The sequence below is a fragment of the Falco naumanni genome, chromosome 2 (genome assembly GCF_017639655.2).
Source record: "Falco naumanni isolate bFalNau1 chromosome 2, bFalNau1.pat, whole genome shotgun sequence".
NCBI classification, from domain to species: Eukaryota; Metazoa; Chordata; class Aves; order Falconiformes; family Falconidae; genus Falco; species Falco naumanni.
Window position 1 is genome coordinate 66,138,813 of NC_054055.1, and position 15,770 is coordinate 66,154,582.

General features: G+C 39.2%; 1 protein-coding gene across 4 annotated transcripts in view; it reads left to right on the top strand.

Annotated features, from left to right (window-relative positions):
• Positions 1-8,112, top strand: part of TFDP1 (transcription factor Dp-1) — a 49,641-nt gene extending 41,529 nt beyond the window's left edge. For all 4 annotated transcript variants that reach the window (XM_040584604.1, XM_040584605.1, XM_040584606.1 and 1 more), the window contains exons 10-12: positions 335-501; positions 1,084-1,165; positions 6,764-8,112. In XM_040584604.1, the coding sequence (XP_040440538.1) occupies positions 335-501; positions 1,084-1,165; positions 6,764-6,911 (397 nt within the window). In that variant the 3' untranslated portion in view covers positions 6,912-8,112. The remainder of the gene's footprint in view (positions 1-334; positions 502-1,083; positions 1,166-6,763) is intronic.
• The last annotated feature ends 7,658 nt before the right edge of the window (positions 8,113-15,770 follow it).

Here is a 15,770-nt window from a genome sequence, read left to right on the forward strand (position 1 = left end):
ATAACCATGGTTTCCCCTTGCATTTAGAAGTACTTTTAGAAAAGTTTAAAAATGTGCAAAAAAAATGTCACAGTAAGAAGAGAAATGGGAGTAAAGAAAAAATTACCAAACGTGCAACAATTTAATTAAAACTCTGTATATGTTAAACCTATTAATGATTTGTATAGTGTGTATAATTATAGTTTTAGTTGCTTGCTGTCAAATACATAAATCTTAAGATTTGATCAATTCATGTGATGTGCCACTAACACTGTGTGTTAAGCTTTTGAAATGCTGCAATTTCTGAAACTGGAAAGTCATTGAAGCCAATTGAGACTTTTTTTTTTCTCTTTAGGTTTGAATATCTATTTAATTTTGACAATACTTTTGAAATTCATGATGATATAGAAGTGCTAAAACGAATGGGAATGGCTTGTGGGCTAGAATCTGGAAGCTGTTCAGCAGAGGACCTAAAGATTGCAAGGAGTTTGGTTCCTAAAGCTCTGGAACCATATGTGACAGGTTGGTTACTCCAAGAGTTGTTTTGTTTTGCTCTTTAATATGTAACTCAAGATAAAACCATGAAAACATCCAAGATCAGTTAATTTCCACTGATTTTTATTGAAGATTTCTGACAGGCTCTCAAGTATATATGCTTTTTAGTGTACCTTAGGGAACAAATAAGAAGAGATTCATAGCAGATGTGCTGTTGCTCTTTGCAGAATCAAGTTTTGCATTACACACGTAAGCAGATCTTTGCAGTGTGTAATTCTTTAAGAGGACACCTGCAAAGGCAAAATGTAGTAAGTGCAGACATGGTCATGGCTTCTTTTGTATTGTTTCATCATTTTCATTATATAAGAATACTGAAGACATCTGACTTGCTCACTGGAAAATAAAATTTTTTTAAATGTATTTTGAAATTTTCATGTTGCACTAGCTTATTGTTTTTTAATTATGCTATTTAGCATATAGTACATCAGTATTTTACGTTGTCTTGGGTGCAAGACTCCTTTTCTGGAGTTCAAAAGGATTAAGCATTTCCACTGAATTAGATGAGTGTGTTTTGAAGTATTCTTGAAACGCATATTGTTCATTTTACAGAAATGGCTCAGGGATCAATCAGCAGTGTATATGTCACATCTTCATCAGGTTCTGCGTCAAATGGCACAAGATTTTCAGCCAGGTAAGATGGAAATTAGCAGTTAGCTTTTAAAATCTGTGATCATCAAAGAAACTTAATTAGAGGTTAAATACTTAATGAAACCAGTTCTGGTTAGGTTAAATGTTGTGTGGATATGTGTTTTAAGTTACTCTCAGATGACACTTTTACTTGAATAGTGGTGGTTCTTACCAGTGTCATTAAAGAAATCTTTTCCTGTGTAGTGGAAAATAAATTGATTAGGCTGGTGTTAATCCTGAATGTATTGCTTTGAGTTTGAAAAGAAAACAGATAGTTCCTTAAAGATACAGTATGGGCAAGATTCTCCCTTGGTCATTAGTGTTTAACTTGAGGGGGGGGGGGGGGGGGGGGGAAGGTCTTGTTCTCTGGATTTTAAACAGCATCAGAAGCTGGTTTAGTGATAAACAGTGACTTTATGTGGTCACTCTCACTGGTTTCTTGCTGTTGCATTAATCCAAAAGATGTCTTTCTGTGAGCTCCACTGAGTTGTAAGATGAGTCAGATATCATTGAACTGTTTAACGTTGTTAACAAATACTTGAATTGAGCAAGCTGATTAGCTGAACAAATTATCTGCAAAAATGTTAATTTTCTACCAGTTGTTTCTGTTATGTCCAGAAACTTAGACTTATCTGAAAAGTTATTTAACTAACTGTTGTATGTGTAGTCGAGCTAAATCCTATCTGGCTGAATTTAGAATTGCAGAATGGTTTGGGTTGGAAGGGATCTTAAAAGTTCATCTAGTTCACCTACATCTGCCAAGGGCAAGGACATCTTTCACTACATCAGGTTGCTCAAAAGCTCTGTCCAACCTGACTGTCAACACTTCCAGGCACTGGGGCATCCACAGCTTCTCTGGGCAACCTGTTCCAGTGCCTCACCACCCTCATCGTAAAAAATTTCTTCTGTATATAATACTGTTGGTCCCAATATGAACCCTTGAGGAACAGCGCTCATTACTGGTTTCCATTTGGACATTGGGCTGTGACTGTAACTCTTCGGTCATGACCATCCAGCCAATTTCTTATCCATCAAATAGTCCATCTATGGAATTCATGTATTTCCAGATCAGAGATAATGAATGTTGTGGGGGACTGTATCAAAGGCCTTCCAGAAGCCCGGGTGGATTACTTTGTAGCTCTTCCCTTGTTCATTGATGCATTCACTCCCTTGCAGAAGGCCAGAAGATCAGTCAGGCACAATTTACCCTTGGTGAAGCCATGTTGTTTGTCGCTCATCCCCTCCCTGTCTGCCATATGCTTCAGCATAACTTCCAGGAGGATCTGTTTCAATATTTTAGCAGGCACTGAGGTGAGGCTGGAGAGGAGAGGACAAGTTCTAGATTACTTTAGCTCTTTCCAGAACAGTGGCTTTCCCATATCAGAATCACTGGCAGCCTCTGCTTTGTAAATTATTTGTGAAGTTGCTATACCATTGAAATTCTTCAGGAAGTCCTAGGTTTTAGGACATTTAAGCCATTTGTGTTTAAAGGCAAAAATCGTGTATTGATGGTATTTCTTTAGAGAAGGAAATACAGCTTTGTTCTTGTTCTCTGAGACAGTCTTCTGGCAGCTTTTCCTCAACCATCTGCCTTCTGTCAGTGTTGGAAGGAGGTCCTTCTAAAGATGTGGTATATAGCTTACTTTAAAAGGCTAATGCAATTACGTTTTTAAAGCATTTCTCTTTAAAAAAACAACTCCTCTTTTTGCAGATGATAGACTTGAATGTGGTACAAAAAAATAAGGAAATAACTTACAAGGGAAAGTTAAGCTCAGGGATGTGCAGGACTAGCAATGGTGAAGAGTGTGGTTTATGCTCCAGGCCATTCCAGCTGCCCAGAAAGGTGTGGAAAGTTCTGCCTGTTACGTGCTAGGGAGCTGAAGCGTGGATAGGAATAGGGCCAATATATCTTTAGAGAAGCAGAACTTAACATGGTACATAAATTGCCTGTTTTCACTGAGGTTCCCTCTGTGATAATGAGCATGGTGTTAGTGAAAAAGAGCTCATGTATTTTTAATACTTTGAAATTTGAATAGGCCACTACTAGCCAGAGGCCAGTAGAAAACCAGAGGATGACTGTTGTTTCGTTATCTTAGTGAGAAACACAAGAGCTCCTACCACTTCTGTATATTAGGAGGTTGGAAAAGGGGAGTGACAAATTATGTGTAATTATAGTACATACATAAATATTCATGGCAATGGGAAACTAGAAGATGTGTAGCTTTTCTGCTACCAAAAATTTCTGGCAAGGCAGATAAAGGCTGTAAATTTACTTAGCAATGTCTCTAAAGAAAGTCTGCAGAAAACTGAAGATGCTGCTACCAATGCCTTCATCCCAGTTTCTTTGTCTTGCTAGGGTACTCAGGTTATGAAATCCAGTTCCATTTTTATCAGAAAGAGGGGAGACAGGATTTTGCGTTTATACTTTCAAAGATCACAGGAACACAAGAGTTAAGCTTTTTTTGTTTTTGAAACTGCTTCTGCAGATAATTTAAGTCATCTCACTACAGCTAGACTGATGTCTTAGTATCTTCCTTTTGGATAAGTGTGCAGAATGGCAGAAACTCTTGAAAGTGTCTCAATGGATATGTTTTCCTTGTGAGCTTCTGTTGTTTAGCCCTGACTGGCAGTTAAGCACCACACAGCTGTTCACTCACTTGCCCCCAGTGGGGTGGGGGAGAGAATCCAAAGGGTGAAAGTGAGAAAGCTCGTGGGCTGAAGTAAAGACTGTAATGGGTAAAGTAAAAGCCACGCACACAAGTAAAGCAGAACAAGGGCATTATTCACCACTTCTGTTGGCAGGCAGGTGTTCAGGCATCTCCAGGAAAGCTGGGCTCCATCATGCCTAACAGTTACTTGGGAAGACAAAACATCATCATTCCAAACGTGCCCCCCTTCCTCCTTCTTCCCCCAGCTTGATATGCTGAGCATGACGTCATACGGTGTGGTACCCCTTGGGTCAGCTGAGATCAGCTGTCCTGACTGTGTCCTCTCCCAGCTCCTTGTGCCCCCCCCATCCTGCTCACTGATGGAGTGGGGTGAGGAGCAGAAAACGCCTTGATGCTGTGTAAGCACCGCTCAGCAATAATTAAAACATCCATGTATTATCATATACTAAATGCACTACACAACATTTTACTAGCCACTAGGAAGAAAGTTAACTCTGTCCCAGTTGAAACTAGGACAACTTCTAGGGTGTGCCCCTACAATTTCATTCTGTGTGATGGCAGACCATTGAATTAGCTCCATACAACAACAGTGTGCATAGAAGCATATCACAGAATGGTTTGGGTTGGAAGGGACCTTCAAAATCATCTAGTTCCAACCCCCCTGCCGTGGGCAGGGACACCTTCCACTAGAACTGGTTGCTCAAAGCCCCAGGGTTGCCTTCCAGGTGTGGGGCATCCACAGCTTCTCTGGGCAACCTGTGCCAGTATCTCACCACCCTCACAGTAAAGAATTTCTTCCCAATATCTAGTCTAAATCGACTCTCTTTTAGTTTAAAATGATGACCCTGTGTCTTACCACAACAGGCCCTGCTGGAAGGTCTCTCCCCATCTTTCTTGCAAGCCCCCTTGAAGTACTGGAAGGCTGCTATGAGGTTTCCCTAGAGTCTTCTCTTCCCCAGGCTGAGCAACCCCAACTGTCTGTCTGTCTTCATAGGGAGAGGTGCTCCAGCCCTCTGATCATCTTCGTGGCCTTTCTCTGGACTTGCTTCAACAGGAGGCCATGCCCTTCTTATGTTAAGGGACCCCAGAGATGAAGGCAGTACTCCAGGTGGGGTCTCACAAGAGCCAAGTAGAGGGGGAGAAACACCTCCCTCAATCTGCTGGCCACACTTGTTTTGGTGCAGTCCAGAAAGCCAACTGTATCCTGGGCTGCAAAGTGCACTTGTGATACCATGTTGAGCTTTTGTCCACTAGCACCCCTGAGCTGTCCTCCTCAGGCCTCTGAATCCATTCTGTTCCCAGCCTGTATTGATACTGGGAGTTGTCCTAACCCAGGTGCTTGCGCTTGGCCTTGTTAAACTGCATGAGGTTCACACTGGCCCACCTCTCAAGCCTGTCAAGATCCCTCCAGATACCATCCGTTCCCTCCAGCATGTCAACCACACCACTCAAGCTTGGTGTTGTCAGCAAACTTGCTGAGGGTGCACTCGATCCTGACGTTCATGTCGCCGACAAAGATGTCGAACAGCACAGGTCCCAGTATGGACCACTGAGGAATGCCACTCATCACTGGTCTACACTTGAACATTGAGCCATTGACCACAACTCTTGAGTGTGATCATTCAGCCAATTCCTTGTCTACCAAGCGGTCCACCCATCAAATCCATGTGTCTCTGGTTTAGAGACAAGGATATGTCATGCAGAACAGTGTGTGAGTCCAGGTAGATGACGTCAGTTGCTCTTCCCTCATCCGTCACTGCTGTAACCCCATCATAGAAGGCCACTAGGTTAGTCAGGCACGGTTTGCCCTTAGTGAAGCCATGTTGGCTGTCCTCCTCATTTACCATGTGCCTTAGCATAATTTCCAGGAGGATCTGCTCCGTGATTTTACTGGGCGCAGAGGTGGAACTGGCTGGCCTGATTGATTGTGTACATTGGCTGGATTGAAAAATAACTTTGCAAACATTTTTGAAATCAGTTTTTTAATGATAAATGTATTTCAAGTTAGAAATACTATTTCTGTGATTTTTAGAAAAACACTTCAAGAATTTGTGACCAGGTTTAATAGTTTATCAAACTATTGAGAAAGTAAACAATAAAAAAGGTTGGCAAAATGCAGGTAATAATGGAATGTTCTAGCTCTATCAAAATAAAATATTTCTGGGTACAGTTAATTCATCTGGGAACAAGCCATTTCAGACCATATCTGCAATGTGTGTGTGCATTTTGGTGGAGAAAGAACATACTCAAGTAAGAAGTTGATACTCCAGACAGTGGATTTTCAGTGGAGGAATACTCACACAAAGGGAAAAATACGAGATGCCAAAGTGGTTGGGTTTTTTTCATTTGGGGTTTTTTTGCTTGTTGGTTTTTTTTTTGTTTTTAAACTAGAAAAGTATAATGAGAATAAAACAATTTCAAGTTAGAAATAACAGCTTATGTAGCAATGATAGTTTGCCATGTAATAACAAGGAATTATGGAGAAGCTATTAATTCCTCAATTTTCCATATCTTTGAATCAAGATTAATGCTTTTGAAAGGTATGATTCACTTGTGATGCAAGTGTCCAGTGCTTCATAAAAATATTAAAGAGCTTAGGTAGCTGTGTAGCCTTAACACGAAATGTGCTTTAGCAGAAACCTGGGAAGCATACTTCTAAGGAAACCTGGGAAGCATGCTTCTAAGGTGCCTGTGAAAGGATTTAATCCTTTTAATCCTTCCTTAGTAAGAACCATTTCAAAATTACTTCAACTGTTTCTGCCTTCGAGAAACAACTTGGAACCTATATTAAAGACAGTTTATAAAGTAGCAGTGGCAAATACATTAAAGGAATGGAATAGATACATGAATATATTTAAGAGCATAGTAAACTGGGAAAAAACATTAAGCAATGCCAACTGGTCTCTTTCTTTTTTTTTTTTTTTTTCCTCCAGTGATTTTTCCAATGGTGGAGATGGGATGTTGGCTACAAGTTCCAATGGATCTCAGTACAGTGGCTCCAGAGTTGAAACACCAGTTTCTTATGTCGGGGATGACGATGATGACGACGATGATTTCAATGAAAATGATGATGACGACTGATGCCCTTTGCTTGTAGACTATTTTTTGTTCAAATTCAGCAAGCTTCAGGAATAAATTGTTCTAGGGAGAAGTGTCTCAAATTACTTTGCCCCATCCCTCAAGGAGAATATCGGTAAGCAGTTCTGAGTTTAGAAATTGCACCTCTGATAAGCAAACAAGGATTGTTTTATGTAGGATATTTTTAAATGTGGTGTGGATGTGTGTTTTTGATACCAGTGTGTTAATGCAGAGCCTTTATTTACTCTTGTTTTAGGGGTTTTTGGTTTGTTGGTTGTTTTTGTTTGGTTTGTTTGTTTTTTTTTTTTTTTTACTTGAAGGAAAATGGATTTTTGCCCCAAATGTTCTTGCGAAGTTTGCTAAATTAAATGTAGACACACCATTGAGAAATAAAATGCTATCCTTCTGTGGAAAATGAATACACTGAATGGCAATTTATTTGGAGTGTATTTTGATTATGCCACTTTTTGAGGGATAGTGAGCTAATGTAGTAGTGTTTTTTGTTAATCACACAGTGTCCAAAGAACCAAACAAGAAAGATACGTCCTACTTTTTTACATGTTAAATTCCGGAAATGTTGTTGTGAACTTATTTTCCCTTAAATTATATCTAACATTAAGATTCCATCAAGTTTATATACTTTTCACTGTATGTTGGGACATATGAATTACAAAGATTTTGGCAAATGTTTACTGCCAGTTGGTGCAGCTATATAAAATGTCTTGAAGGTTTGGAATGATTTATTACTTATGGTAAAATTTGCCTGATTTCTTACAGGCAGACTTTGGAAACTTTTTATTATATAGTTGTTTACATACTTATAAGTCTATCATATAAAGACATGTACTGAAACAAATGTTTGTATTTGTTTCATAAGCATCTTCCTGTAATCTATTATAAAGTTGAAATTAAATATAGAGAATGTTTTAAGTTTTTTAACTCAAAATTTGTCAATCATTTTTAATAGTTCATTTTTATAAAAGGAATTTCAGGGCAGGTGGTAGTCTTTTAAAATTTATTCACAAACAATTAACTGCACAAATACTGTCAGCTGCCTATTCTAAGACAGTAGTCTTTTTATTGAAACACAAATAAACTTTTCTGTAATATTTTATGGAATATAAAGAGACTATAATTGTTTGACTTGTTTAACCTTGGCACTGTTAGTTTTTATTAATAAAACGCGCATGGGCATTTTTAACAAGCTCTGTGGTTTTTCTAATTTTAGGGTTATTTTAGAACATTGCACTTGCTCTCATCACAAGACCTAGAATTAACTGTCTCAGGATACTGCATCTACACTACAGAGGGCCCGGATTTTTTGCTTTGATTTAGTGATTTGATCTTGTAGCTCTTGATGACTTGTGATGCAAAAAGCAGTATCTTACCCTGTATACTCTCTTCTTTCGTGTCTCCTTTTTAAAATCATGTTGCTTCTCAGCATGTCAGGCCAATCTTAGTACTCCAATCCATCTTCTTTGTTTAAAAACCCGCACTTACGGTCCTAACTTTTCGTCTTGTATTACTCAGTCCTAGCTCTGTGGTACGTTCCCATGTCCTCAGAACAGGAGTCTACTTTCCATATACTTCCTACCTTAAACTTTTCTGTTAGATCGCATCCTCTGCCCTCACCTGAAAGGGCAGGTTACTGAGCTGGCTTGGTCACTGCAGGCTGTGCTGTCAGAGTCAGGATTTGTTGCTTACACAAACTCCAGGGAGCCACTGCAAAGACAATTTAGTCTGGTAACTGCTGTGTCTGTGGTAAGGGCTCCTGGATGCACTTAAGCCCTGCGGTAAATACAGAATTTGTTACATGAGGTTTTTTCCTCTGAGGGATTATGCCTTGACAAATCTGTGGTAATGGGTTGTGGTGCACTTGCTACAGAGCGGTTGATACTCAGTGAATGTTTTCTAATTCTATCAAACCTTGTTGTAATGAGTGAAACAAGCAAATTACTTACTTTTCTGGGCCTGGGAAAACCATTGGTGAGAGCTAATTTGAATGCTTTGCTTCTCACTGAAGGTGGCATTCTTGGCAGTGCTAATGCTAGAAGCAAGGTGGTTGTTGCAGTTGAGTCAGCTTCAAATTACCTTTGCTGTTGAATGAATGGCAGTTTTATCTGCGGAGTCCAACAGTAGTTATCAAGGAATTTTTGACAGTCCAAGGGGATTATTCCAGTTTTCCCTTATGTTCTAAACCTCTAGTGTATGATCCAAGACTTACCTACCAAGAGTTAGTACAGGGATGTTAGGTAAGGAGGGCTGAAAGCCACTGACAGTTTCCATTTGATTCTTATGAGCTGAGTAGACCTCAGATGAGACAAGGTCATGGTGGCAGTTGAAAGTGTGGCAAAGCATACGTTTCAAAAGACATTACTTTAGTTTTTGATGAATCTCTGAAATGGAATTCAGTGGTTTAACTGGAGTGGCTCGGGGGAGTGAGTCTATATTGTATTTATGGTTGGATTCAGTGATCTTAAAAGTTTTTTTCCAGCTTAAATGATTCAATGATTCTGCATTGCCTTTGTTTCAAGAGAGCTTTCTGGTAAAGGCAACAATCAGTAAAAAGAGAAAGTCCATTGGCTTTTTTAATTACTTGCTAGATTTCAGGCAGTTACCTGGTCATAGTGTTTAGGTGAAAGAGGAAGAAGAAAAAAAAGAAGAGACACCAGTGGCGATGGAGAAGGTGGAAGGGAGATTTCAGGAAGTAGTACAAGGAGGGAAACAGAAAAGAGAACAGATTTAAACTTTTAGGATCTTTACAGAGGGGCATAAAAAAAAGAGAAGAAGTTGTAGGTTGGGAAGAAGTAACGAGAAGACTAGTAGTAGAAACTTTATTTTAAAAGAAAACAAAAACCAAGAGAAATTCATAGAACAGTGTAATAATGTCATGCCTGGCATGAAAGGAACTGGAATGTGGGAGATAAATTATGGTTCTGGTGGTACCTGAAAAGGGTGGTACCACATGTACAGATGGAAAAGGAATATCAAAAGCAGGAACAGAATGTAAGAGGAAATCATGGACAGGAAATTGTTGAGGATGTCTGTGGAAGTAGAAAACACTGTAAGGAGATAGAAACTAGAATTCAGTTTAAGAAGGATTAAATAATGGTAAAGGTAATGGGAATGGTGAGAAGGACTCAATTTGGGGAAAAACATGGCGGGGAAGGGATGTACTGTTATTCCTTTAATTTGTCAGCACTTCTTGTAATCTGAAGAAGAGGAAAAGTTGTGAAGTGCTTATTCAGGTTTCTGAAATGGTCCTGCAGATAAATCCTGCAAAAAGTGTGCATCTTTCACTGTTTTTCTAAAGTGATACTGAGTTTTGAAAGACTGCCTCTATTTTGACCTGTACGACAAGTTAAGAATGATTTCTTGAATTCTTTGTTTCAAAAGTAAACTGTTTTGCTTTTCCTGTAGGAATTGGCATGTCTTGACTAAAGAAAAGCAATTATGACTTTGGAAGCTGTTTTTTAAAATCTTCCTTCAACAAAAGGCAACTATTGCAGAAAAGAAAAAATAAATGGGGCTAATAGGGTACCAGCCCATGAAGATGACTATTTTAATAATTTTTCATGGAAGGAGGTAACTGTCACAAGATAAATCACCTCAGTTCTTTATCAGTGAATACACAGGTTGTGAAATCTTCACATTAATGGGAAATCTGAAAATTGGATGCTGCTTTAATATAAATAGGGTAAAAGAAAAAAAAGGCTTTGATGTAATATCATTGGAATGATCATCAGTAGAAAGGAGAGCATATACACTGTTTTTCCCAGATAATTCATTGTTTCATGTAGGGATTTCCTTTCTCTTGTCTGCTTAGGAGTAGTAGGCTATTTATCTTCACTTCTGCATGAGTTAACAACTTTCAGTCCTGAGATCCATCAGCTTACGGAAAGATGTGATGATTATTATCACACGTTTTATTGTTAAAGCCTTGTTTTATCTTAATTGTCATTCATTTATCAGGAAAAGCAAAGACCAAGCCATCACCATGAGAGCAATGACTTCTAATGTAATTATTTTCCAGATTTGGAGTTTATGATTTTTTCAAGGTTTTTCTTGGTCTCTGATTCCTCCTTGAGCTTCCATGGATTCCAGAGGGTTACCAAGATGCTCAGGGGGCGGGAGCAGTTGCTATATGAGGAGAGGGCCTTGTTCTACCTGAAGTGGTGGCCTCTAGAAACCTAATGGCAGCCTTCCTGTATTGTGAGAACGTTATTGCAGAGATGGAGTCAGTCCCCACAGTGGCACATGGTGGGAGGCTGAGAGACAGCACACACAAGCTGAAACAAGGATGTTTCCTGCTGGATTTGAGGAAGAACTTTGGATGGTCAAGCTGTAGAACAGGTTGCCCAGAGAGGTTGTGCTGACTCCATCTTTAAGGTTTTCAAGAGCAGACAAGATAAAAGCTTGGAGCAGTGTAGATTCTGACCTCATGGCTGACCGTGTGTGGAGCAGAGATTGGACTGGAGATGACCTGAGGTGCATTCCAGCCTGAATTACCATGTGGATTCAGTAAGAGAGAAGAAAAGAAAACAAAAAGCACATCAGAAAATATCATGTGTCCATATTACAAACAAACTAATAAATGGGTCATATAGCTTGTCTGTGTACTGAAGACTCAGCAGAAAAAGAATGGAACCTCAGCTCATCTTCAGAAGCTGTCAAAAATTACTAAACTTCTATGATGAAAAGGTAGTTGTTAGATCAGTGTGTAGAAGTGAAGACTGTCTTCCTTTAAGATGATATTTTTAAGCAGAAATACAGGTGATGCTGTGAGCAAAATGAAGAAAGGCAGCAACTGATGTGGACGGGTATTTCCTACTTCCAACATTTGACTAATGGGTAGTTCTGATCTGGCATGATGATGGTTGTCACCGCGCTGCATCTGCCTTTCACTCAACTGGAGAGCTGCTATCCCCAGAGAAACATTCAAAACACATCAACACTAACAAGTGAAACATGCACCAGGGAAAATCATGATTATTGATACACAGCTTTGCTGCGATAAAGGCAGAATGTCCTGATGTGGCAGAGAAGAAAGAAGAGAGACTGGTGTTCATTGAAAATCACCCATGCAGTATCTTTACAAGTGCTTTTCTTTATTCTGTTATGACCTCTTAAACTTTTGGATGTTTTGAACAGGTTGAAATCCAAAGTTTGGCTCAAAGATTTGATCTTTTAACACATTACTATATACACATCATGGTAAATCACTGTAAATAGTGCAGCAATACCAGCCCTAACCTGTCAGCAGGGCTGGTCCTAGCAGAATGCAAGGTTTCTGCATTGTAGCACATTCAAAAGTTGCAGACTTCAGGGAAGGTTTGTATTCTTTTATCATGTAAGCTTGAGAGAATTTGTTAAAAATAAAGCAGAGCATTAAGCACATACTTGAAGCTTAACTCTCTTAAAACAGGCAACCCAGGTAATTTATGCTAGGTAGAGTGGACCTCTAAATTTCTGATGCTGATTTCTAATGAACCTTGAAATGGTAAGTTTTTACAGACTAAAATAATGGTAGAATGCCAGTTTTCAAAGCGGTGTGAGGAAGTCCTGTCCAAATGTGGTCTTGACAGCCTGAGATCAGCCCTGAACCTCATATTAGAACTATTGAAGAAGATGGCTAAAAGAAAATTAAAAGCCTGGAAGGTTAATTATTAATGACAGAGTACATAATAGGTCTTATCAAATGAGTATTGGAGGAGGTTGCAACTTTTTAGCTAGTCAAGGACGATGGATATGTTTCAGCATCTTTAGGTCTTTTCTGTTTCATTGCATTCTGATTTTATATATGTATTTTACAATATCAACAGATTGTATGTTAAAGGATTATGAACTGTTTACTGCTGAATCAAAAATAGTTTTTGTGGCATTATATGCCTGAAATATATATGACTGAATAGCTGCATCAGGTAAGATTGTACTGGTGTTTAACATTTTTTTTTTCAATAAACCAGAAGAAAATTTAAAAATATTTTTAGATTATGCTGGCTAGAAAAGAAGTAAACAATGAAAGGAAAGATTAGCGTGGAATGCTTGGCAATCAGAGCATGTCCAAAAAACATTATGGTTACACTACACATCTTTTGAACAAAGAGTTCAAGCTACACTTCTAGGAGATAAGACTATATGCTGAAAATGTGGGATCGTAAAAATGACGTGGGTGTCAAGGTGGACGAGGAGTGCATGTGTCTCTTAGATGGTGTTTTAAGGACCTAGCTAATCTGATTTTGAATGTATAGGTAAACCTGATAATGGGTTGGAAAGTGATGTTACATCCAGACACATACAGTGAGACCAATAGTGTGCAGCCATGTACTTGTTAGCGTCATCATTTAAAAGGATATTGGAAAAATTCAGACTTGAAAAAAGCCCTTCCCCCAGTTATTTAATACCTAAGCTCAAGATCTTAAGTAACAGATTTAAGGAACTCCTTCAGTTTATAAAAAATAAAATATAATGAGAAATTACTGGATTTATGTCAGGTCACACAAAAAGATACCATTTTAACAGGCTCATCGATACCAGGAAAGAAAAGTGACACAAAGTTTAAGGACTGGGACTTGAAATTGGAATAATTAAAATTAATTACCTAGTTCATAAAGATGGTAATAAAGCCCAGATCATATTTTGTTTGAAATTATAGAATTCCCACATTGGTACAGTAGGACTACACATAAACACACACATTAATGATGAAGGCTGTTATCTCAAGTGTCTCTCCAGAATTCAGTTCTTTCTCATTTTAGACCGAGCAAGAGAGATGGAGTGGGATCCTAAAAAGGGAATTTTCAGCCCAGTTTCTGCTCTTAACATAATGAGAAGTGCCATGCATCTTGTTACCACTCTGGTATCAAGAAAAAGAAAGAGAAGAAAAGTGAACAGTTTTTGTTCTCAGTGAGAGAGTTTTTCAAAATAGAGCAAAAGAAAAGGACACCTGTTCTTTCATGCACGTTTTTATTTTATGTTAAAAAAAATTGTTTGAGCTTGAATTTTTGTATCTGAAAGAAATTAAGCTTGTGAAGGGGGTGTATGTGCAAGGCATAATGTATTTTCTGCAAGTATTATTGATGCAGCTGCTGTTCTACATCCAATTACTGAAAGTAACACATGCTTAGACTGTTTCATTTGCTGCAGAATCAGTCTCTGCTTGACTTTTGTTACAGGTAAGAGATTAAAACCAGTTATATGTAATGATGAGAGGAATTCCCAAGTGCAGTGGCAATGACATCATGTGAGACTGTTAAGTCTTAATTATTAATATATAGTACTTGGGAATTCTGAAGGGTAGAGGGCAAATGTTTTGAACTTGCTGTAGTCTTATAGTACAAAAAATTCTTTAAGCATCAAGGAGCTTGTGTTCAGTGTTCTTCTGCACTCTGTTATTTATCATTTTTAATAATAGACAGTAGGACTTTACACTTCAGTTATTGGCTTTACAAGTTATATGAATATTTGTAAGAATAGATGGAAGTGTCGAGAGGAAGATGCATCTCAAAGCAACTGCCATGTTTTAGTTCTCTCTGTGCTGGTCTTCAAGAGTTTCATTTAACACCTTTAAGGGATAAGTCTGGAAACTAAAATTTATTGGACATAAAAAACCATGGCGTCAGTGATGCTAGTTTCATGGCATGTTATTATCTTCCCTGTGCCTCACAGCTACCCTCTCTGTTGCACAGCTGGTGGGAGAAAGGGCAGACAGTCTGGCACTGACATCCACCCAGCCGTCTCCTCCGGTAATGCCTGCCCGCCCCTCCGCTGCTCCAGAGGCACAGGCTGCCTGCCTGTTCTGTCAGATGGCCTTGCTGATCAACATCTAACTAAACTCAAAAATTTGTTTTTCACTTGTATTTTGTTACCAAATAGGCTGCTTCAGCTTCCCATGTAGCCTGGCGGGTTTTTTCCTCAGTTACATAATCAAATATCTAATGTTGCAACTGAATTTCCGTGTATCTGTGTATGTATACATCTGTATATGCATACATCTGTGTCACGTGTGTGTTTGAAAGAGTTGGAGACTTGCAATGGGACTACTTAAAAGTCTGATAAATGAGGCCATTTTGGACTTGAAAACAAAACTACTGAATTAATTCCTTAACAACACACTGTGCTGATGGTTAGTTCTTGAATATTATGAATCGCTTTTGCCACGTACATAAAACTGTTAATCTGTAACACTTGTACACTAACTTCACGGTGACTACAATAGCGTGGAGCTGCTGCTGCTTAGCTAGCCAAGGTCCTTGCTGGGCTCCAAGGTGAAGGTGGTCAGGCTGCAGAGCTCTTCCACCAGGGGAAGTGGCCGTCTTCAGTTCTGCTCTGTCATTGCTGGTGTTCTGTGCGGCTTGCTCCTGCCCCACCGCCCTGCCTAGAGGGGGATGCAGTGGCTCCTCAACTTGGTTTTGCTTTTGCCAGTCATGCCCCCGTGCCTTGGGCAGGATGCCCTGCCAGTTTCCTTCCCCTGTGCTTCTTTTGGTCTTTTATCTTGTACCTGCTGTGGCTTGGTCGTCTCCGAAGTGCAGCTGTGTGAGCCTGTCTTTTCTGCTTTGACGGTTCCATTGCTCACTACATGGAGTGCTTGTAGGTGGCGTGGGGCTGTGCTGCTGCAGTATTACAAAATACTTCCCTGCTGGTTTTTCTGCGATTTAAATGTGCTTGTATTTGGTTTCAGGCAAGCTGATATTAACTGTACCCTTTTACAGAGCTTTTCTTCTTAAGCTAGCCACAAACCTTCCTCTGTGCTGTTACTATTTGTAATTCCAGTGAAGAAAGAATAATCTCAGATGGTTCAAGAGAAATCTAGATTCAGTGTGGCAATCTTTGTACTGCAAGAACCAGATCTGGTGGACCTGC